The 8,456-nt window shown below is 36.9% G+C and overlaps 1 protein-coding gene across 2 annotated transcripts; it reads right to left on the bottom strand.

Annotated features, from left to right (window-relative positions):
* Window positions 1–2,249: 2,249 nt before the first annotated feature.
* Window positions 2,250–8,238, bottom strand: LOC124263419. 2 transcript variants are annotated; one of them, XM_046698049.1, is made up of 6 exons: window positions 8,089–8,238; window positions 6,147–6,515; window positions 4,672–4,971; window positions 3,892–3,978; window positions 3,619–3,708; window positions 2,250–3,256 (listed from the first exon to the last, which is right to left on the bottom strand). In XM_046698049.1, exons 1-6 carry the CDS (start codon window positions 8,198–8,200, stop codon window positions 3,126–3,128), a joined length of 1,089 nt encoding a protein of 362 aa, XP_046554005.1. In that variant the 5' UTR covers window positions 8,201–8,238; the 3' UTR covers window positions 2,250–3,125. The 2 variants fall into 2 exon arrangements, with proteins under 2 accessions (XP_046554005.1, XP_046554006.1); XM_046698050.1 differs by lacking the exon at window positions 8,089–8,238 and adding an exon at window positions 7,971–8,032.
* Between the last annotated feature and the right edge of the window lie 218 nt (window positions 8,239–8,456).

The following is an 8,456-nucleotide window of genomic DNA, read 5'->3' as shown; positions in this document are numbered from 1 at the left end:
TACATGGAAAAATGCTAACTGCTATATGAGTATTTACAGCTCAGTAACAGCTTGTGTTAGAAGTGATAACGGATATACTGAGTAATTTGACTGTCCAATTGGTTTAAAGCAAGGTTGTGTTCTTAGCCCTTTATTGTTTTCCTTTTTCATTAGTGAATTATCAGACGACATTTCTAGATATGGTAAATATGGAGTGCAGTTATTTCCCGACTTATTAGAAATCATGTTACTTATGTTTGCAGATGATGTTGTTCTTATATCTGACAAAATTCCAGGCTTACAAAATTAACTTAATATTACACATAATTACACTGAATATTCAAGTCTGAAAGTAAATTTAGACCAGACAAATATTGTTGTTTTTGTTGAGTTTAGCAAAAATGAAAAGTGTTTTTAAATGGTCAGCCAATAAGGGCATTAAATACTTATAAATATTAGGGAGTTATATTTCCGTCAACATTTAAGATGAGAAATTGCATCATTGATTTAACACTGAGGGGCAAGAGGGATTTAATGGAAGTAATAAGTAATTTAAATGGAATTGGAATAGTTGACTCCAGTGTGTATTTTAAGATATTTGATGCGCAGATAAGCCGATATAACTGTATGGGGCAGAAATCTGGGGAATGCAAAAAACTTAGGAAATCGAAAAGGTTCATCTAACGGCTTGCAAACGTTTCTTGAATGTGAGCCCTCAAACACACGACTGCTATTGTAAATGGCGAGTGTGGAAGATATCCTCTCTTTATAAACGCATTGTGTAAAACTTTGAAATATTGTTTAAAGGTTATACATATACATCAAGATAGAACCCCTTTGAAAGTGTACAAAATGCAAATGTATTACGATAACTGTGGATATAAGACATATGCTTCATATATTAGGGAAATACATTTGGACCATGGATTTGGTTACGTCTGGATGTCTCAGACAATTGATGATGCAGCTTCATTTGTAAAGAGATTCAAGACTGTTGCAATAAGTATGTTTTTTCAATCATGGAATTGTACATTGAATAACAGTTCACGATACCGTATTTACCGAGAGTTTAAAAGTCTGTTAAGTCCAACCAAATATTTATCATGTATCTTGGACAAAAAGTTTCGAAATATTTTAATCAAATTTAGATGTTGATTTTAAGGCTCAGGTATAATGAGGGTAGATGGTTAAATGTTGAGGTTGCTGAACGTAATTGTCCATTGTGTAATCTAGGTGTAGAAGATGAGTATCATTTTATTTTTATACGTGCTGAATATAACTCCCTTAGATTAAAATACTTGCCATATGTATATCAGAAACAACCAAACTACTATAAATTTAAGTCCATGTTAACAAATAATGAAACACTTTAAAGAAACAGGACTTTAAAGAAATGTATCTTTCATGCTTATAAAATCAGAGCAATCAAACTCCAATACATTCTCCTTAACCCACAGATTTGTTTATTTTAAACGTTTAGAAAGGTGTGTATATATGTATATATTACAATATTATATTTATACTGCCAAAAATCTATTTGTACAAATAACACGTGTATTATGAATATGTATGCCCCTTAAATTGTACCTATATTTGTAAACAAATGTATGTATGTTGTATATGGGCCTGTGGCCTACATACGGAATAAATTACTTGACTTGACTTGATTCGCAAGGAGGGGAGCACACTTGCAGCCCAAAGTCCAGCATTTCACATGTTTTCTCAGCTATTCTCATTTTTGCTTTCTGTCTTGAGACAAGAGATAAATGCAAGTGTATCTTTCCTCATCACGATAAAGAGTAAAAGAACCATGGAACCAAGACTGATCATCTTCTCTTTCGACCAATTTCGACCGTATCCTTGAGGCTCAGAATGATATTCAGAATAAAGTAAAATTGCTTTATCAATAGCTGTATAGTAAACATGGCGCTTGTGACATTAAGTTAGATAATCCACTGAAAGGATTTGTGTTCCGTGACTTAGTAATGATGTTGCATCGAAGCTGGAAGGTGAACTTACCAAAGAGGAAATCCTTGCCTCCCAAAAATGTCTAAAAAATAATAAGAGTTCTGGTGCAGATGGTTTCACTGCTGAGGTCTTTAAAATGTTTCGTTATGATTTGGGAAAATACCTTGTTGGTTATTTAAATTATGGATACAAAAATAGAGAATTATCAGTATCACAAAAGAAGTGATATTAGCTTAGAAACCATCAGTAAAACACAAAACCCTCTGCAAACATATATGTTTGACTAGACAAAAACACGGCAGTCATTTTTTACTGGCTTTACTTGAAACAAAATCAATAAAAAAAATCATCACTGTGCAAATGGAATAGGATATTACAGAATGAAATCGATACAAAGTATTGGCAACAATATAACCATATCCCGTTCCGGTGTTCCAAAGACACCAATCTACAATGGTTTCTCTACAAACTCCCGCACCATCCTTTACCAACAAATAACAGACTTTTTAAGATGCAGTACATTGATCATGACTTGTGCAGCTATTGTTCTGGTTCTCTGGAGACTATAACACACCTATTTTATGATTGTAGCAAGGTTACTCCTATTTTGCTTGGATTCGGCCAGAAAAAAAATGATCCAATCAACGTGATTCTTATCCTTTTAAAAAATATCATCTTTAACTGTAAACTATCTAAACAGATGCCAACCTTTCAGCTTTCACAACAGGAGTTTAAAAAATATTATGAACTGACAAAATATTCTGCTATGATAACTTCAAGAATCAATATTGTTTTCAAATTCTGGTCGATCTGTCATCTTCTGCTTTGTGAAAGATACTTTAACTCCTGTATGATGTATTCTGTATGATGTATTCTGTATGATGTTTTCTAATTGAAATCTGCAACATGTATTTAAACATGACTGGGGTCCATTGACCAATGTAAAAAATGGAACAAATATAAAAATTATTTCATTAAATAATTCTGGCCTATAGTAACAATTGGTATTATAATTGGTAATATGGTGCTATTTGATGCATGATACCATACTAAAGACAGAAATGTAAGTGAGCAAGTTTAATTAAGCAAGCAGTAAGCCCCAGACATGACTATGGATCAACATTACACTGTACACATGAAAAGCATTCACAGAATAGTCAGTCAGTGTAAAGAGAACGTCACGTGATGTCTTCACTTGTTTGTGAAGCTCCTACGATCACATTTTCTGTAATCAGTTTATGTTCCGTTTCCGGACAATTCGACTGCAGCTTGTAAACCTTCCTTGTGTGATCTTGCTTGTTCGGGTTGCCTGTATGGAATGAATAAAATATTCATTTTATTTATTACTGTTCCTATTTTTGTCATACTCTTTAAATATTTCCGAATACTTTATTACTGTTATAACTACCGCTAACACTGAGAAAAGCAATATATTGAATGATGTGAATTGAGTGAGTTTAGTTTTACGCCGCTTTTAGCAATATTCCAGCAATATCACAGCGGGGGACACCAGAAATGGGCTTCAAACATTGTACCCATCGAACCCGGGTCTTCGGTGTGACGAGCGAACGCTTTAACCACTATGCTACCCCACCGTCCCAGATGTGAATTAAGAAACACTGTAGCAGGAACGCCTCAGGGGTGTGGTCTTAAACAACGCTATATACAAACCTATGGTCTTCCAGTATTTGTGCAGGATTCCGCCCACAGTCAGCACACATAGGAGACAGGCTAGGACCTGGACCAAGAACATGCCGACGCCTAAATGAAACACACATACAATTCAGATATTATAAATCAGCTCTGTTGTTATAGTTTAACAATGGAAATGTCCATGTCAGTGAGGGCAACACAGCCTGTCACTACACGGACATTCAATCAGGCTTACTTACTTCGAAATTGCATATTTTAGTCAAGGGATTTAAATAATCTGAAAAATCATACCAGGTACTTGTGTGTGATCTTTAGGAAATTCACCCATCTGAAAGAAGTCTTCATCTTCATCTTCCCAAAATATCATGGCTCTTGGATCTGCAGAAATAAATATACACATGTGTATACACTAATGTTTGTAGTTGTACATCATAAAGACAACAATTAAATGATGAATTGTGCCACATCGGATGCTGCTCTCTCCAAATGATGTTGAGAATGACTCTTGGGTAATTTCAAGTGAGATATGCTTTGTGTTTTTATCACACAAATACGGATGCCGTTTCTAAAGAAGTTCGGTTTCACCTACACTAGCTTATACGCTCTCATATAATTGAAAAGCTGGTCTGCATACAAAAGGGGTGGTCGGGATATGATGCCCAAAGAGAGGTGGAACACTCGTCATTGTTTCTCACTAAACATTTAGTTCAAACATTGAACAGAACCCTTTAACAGTGTCCGCTATGAGGTATTTTGTGGAAAACTGTGAGGCGGGAAATTCAAACATATATCTCACTCCAAAGTACTTCGTGGAGTTTAAGCGAAGCGTCTATGATCGAGTAATAATTCCAGTTGAGGTCTTGGTTACAGCTTGTCACAACAATATATATACTGTATATATACTTCTCTATACTTGGTTGATGTTACTTTTAGCTTCTAAACGATGTAAGAATCTACACCGAAATGTCGCTCTATGCAATAACCAAGAAGTTGTTATCAATAAAGTTAGATGCTTTATTATAGTTTTGAACCCAACACAGTGAGGCGAACTTTACAGAAGAGTGCGGATACCTGTCGCATTTTCTTTGACATCGATTCGAACCATTCTCGAGAAATTCTTTAGTCGACATAGCAGAGATGGTCTGACAGAAACCCGATGGTGGAGAACACTTGAACAATTGAACATGTCGCCTCCTGTGGCTAAGGAGCATCTTTCTGCGGAGCTGGCAACTGTGTGGTCATCCGCGGAGGTCCATACCCAACCCGATACTCGAGTCCTCACCAGCATGTAGCACGTTATTCTCACCGTGTCCTCCAGTCGGTGTGCGTGTCTCGGGTAAACGAGGCTGTCGATGAATGGGCAGGAGTTGCCTGAAACAGTTTTCATATTGAGGTACCTCATCATATTTCACCATATATAGCGTTTTTCTCTTAACACAAAAATAATCAACATGACGAGAAAGTCATTGAAAATGAAAGAAAAATATTACCTATTATATAGTGCATATTACCTATGAGTGCCGTGCATGGTTACCCGGTCCTAGAGGCTACTACATCCCAGAATGATGAATCCACTGTGTACAGCTCTATGGTTGTGTGACTACATATGACAGGAAGACCCAAAACGCATAATTTGTGTGGGGTTAAGAGAGGAATATGTTCGACATTGTCTTCGTATAAATAGTGTTGTCTTCAAAGTATAGTATGTACTCGGATCAAATGGACTATATTTATAGCTTCGATAAGGGTCTGCAAATTATCCATTCGTCCCAAACAATTCCATTCCTGTTATATCTCCATATGACTAACGGGATCGGGTGGTCAGGCGCGCTGACATGGTTGACCCATGGCATCGGTTCTACTAGTCAGCTAGTGGTGCTCCGATTAGTTGAAATAATCGAAGATTGGTCGCAGTGACTAAACGACCAAGCAATCGATCATGTTTTCTCATAATCGAACAAGAACAATTCTGAAACACTTGTTTGCATTAACAATATTTTTCCCATGGTTGGTTTTGTCTGTTACATTTCATAAGCACTACAAGCTCGTTCCAAGTCATGATGGAATTTATCATAAAGACTCCAGGAAATTTATGTTCCTTACATATTAGTCATCCTTTAAAGATGTTAAATTTGCAAATGCATTTTCAGCAATTTACCCAAAAAACCCAAAGAACTACATGTTTTTTTTCTAGATTTTTTTGTGCATTAACACACACAGCCAGGAAGATATGATAAATGACGCTAACCAATTTTTTTCGATGATTGATCGGTTGTATTGAATCAATCATCAATTATGAGATTTAAACCAATTCCCAACATTATTCCCAACTGCGTAGATCGATTCTCATTCTGTTGATCACTGGGTTATCTGGTGCAGACTCGATTATTTACAGACCGCCGCCATATTGCTGAGTGCAGTGTAGAACTAAACTCGCTAACTTACTATATCTCAATCTAGATATCAGGTCATTTCATGTTGCTGCGACCGTGTCATATAAATCTGATCGCATGATGGGTTGTTCAACTCCAGCTAGCATGGTTTACCTGACGTCTTCAGATATGCCTTGTCTGGTCCCGTGATCTTCATAGTCTGGTACTGTTTTCTGACAGCCATAATGCATGTATAATCACCAATGTCATCACAAGTCACATTTAACAGCGTTAACTGCAAGTACGTATCCGGTGATGCGAGTGAGGAGTTCACCACAGCATTGGCCTCCAGTCTTTCATCGCACATCTTAGTCTTGCCGTCTGTGAATGCTACAGCAATGGTAGCCTCCCGTCTTCTGATCATGATAGAATACACCCTGTCGATGTCTGATGAGGGCACGTTAAGGCTACACCGGACAGTGACAGGTGCAGTAGCAGCAGGTGTAATCACTTCCGGGTTTATTGTTAACTCTACGGTACAGCCTGCAATACAACTGACAGATTGAAACACAACAATCGACAGATACCATACAAATTTAGCCTCTGTCCTTGTCTTCTATACAACAACAACCTTTATAAACTCTGGGTTGAAATTATGACGACGGGTATCAGGTGCTCATACATTCGCTGCTGTTCCATGATAGTATCTAGCAGTATAGAGTATAGCAGTGTAGAGTATAGCAGTATAGAGTATAGCAGTATAGAGTATAGCAGTATAGTATCTAGCAGTATAGCAGTATAGTGTATAGCAGTATAGAGTATAGCAGTATAGAGTATAGCAGTATAGAGTATAGCAGTATAGTATCTAGCAGTATAGTGTATAGCAGTATAGTGTATAGCAGAGTATAGCAGTATAGAGTATAGCAGTATAGAGTATAGTGTATAGCAGTATAGTGTATAGCAGTATAGTGTATAGCAGTATAGAGTATCTAGCAGTATGGAGTATAGCAGTATAGTGTATAGCAGTATAGTGTATAGCAGTATAGTGTATAGCAGTATAGTGTATAGCAGTATAGAGTATAGCAGTATAGTGTATAGCAGTATAGTGTATAGCAGTATAGAGTATAGCAGTATAGTGTATAGCAGTATAGTGTATAGCAGTATAGTGTATAGCAGTATAGTGTATAGCAGTATAGAGTATAGCAGTATAGAGTATAGCAGTATAGAGTATATAGCAGTATAGAGTATAGCAGTGTAGTGTATAGCAGTATAGTGTATAGCAGTATAGTGTATAGCAGTATAGAGTATCTAGCAGTATGGAGTATAGCAGTATAGTGTATAGCAGTATAGTGTATAGCAGTATAGAGTATAGCAGTATAGAGTATAGCAGTATAGTGTATAGTAGTATAGTGTATAGCAGTATAGTGTATAGCAGTATAGTGTATAGCAGTATAGAGTATAGCAGTATAGTGTATAGCAGTATAGTGTATAGCAGTATAGAGTATAGCAGTATAGAGTATAGCAGTATAGAGTATCTAGCAGTATAGAGTATAGCAGTATAGTGTATAGCAGTATAGTGTATAGCAGTATAGAGTATAGCAGTATAGCAGTATAGAGTATAGCAGTATAGCGGCATGCTCCCGTCACAGACCAACTGCTCGACCTACATAATCATTGTCTTACACATATAGGCCACACTGACATACAGTCACTCACATCTGAAACAGGTCTCCTACATCAGATGCCACCCCTACATGTATTTCGTAATTATTACGTAATCCTTTCGTAATTGTTTCACCCGCTGCCTTTGCTGTTGACAAACCAAAACCGAAAGTAGCATTAATTATAGGAACCATATTCAAGCACAAGGCCACGTAACAAGGCATCAAGACAATGGTAGATTATATCTAATACAGTGAGGCATACTTCAACATCTTACATGTCATGTGTACAGAGGTTAGATGTAGGAATACAATGAGATATACTTCAACAACTTACATGTCATCTGTACAGAGGTTAGATGTAGGAAAACAATGAGATATACTTCAACAACTTACATGTCATGTGTACAGAGGTTAGATGTAGGAATACAATGAGATATACTTCAACAACTTACATGTCATCTGTACAGAGGTTAGATGTAGGAATACTGTGATTAGTAGATACATCTTACAGCGGTCTTCCTTGCCTCCTTGTCTTGTTGAATGTATTGAATCAATAACACGCATACGCGGCCGTTTTCGTTCTATTTTCGCTTTCGGTTTAGTTATTCAAATGAAATGCAGTGACGTAATATGTTTATAGAAAAGCGATAAGCGTGAGAGTGAGAGAGAGAGGGGGGTGGGGGTGGGAGTGGGAGTCATAGAGAGAGTGGGTCAAGTCAGAGAGAGAGAGAGGAAGTCATAGAGAGAGAGTGAGGACGGGGGTGCAAGTCATGAGTTATGCAACTGTATATTAAATATATCGTTTGTTTCAACAATATGA

This window comes from Haliotis rubra, unplaced genomic scaffold, assembly GCF_003918875.1.
Source record: "Haliotis rubra isolate DU_JTF1 unplaced genomic scaffold, ASM391887v1 Scf880, whole genome shotgun sequence".
NCBI lineage: Eukaryota > Metazoa > Mollusca > Gastropoda > Lepetellida > Haliotidae > Haliotis > Haliotis rubra.
Note: the sequence above shows the minus strand (reverse complement) of the source record. Positions and strands in the feature narration are given on the sequence as shown.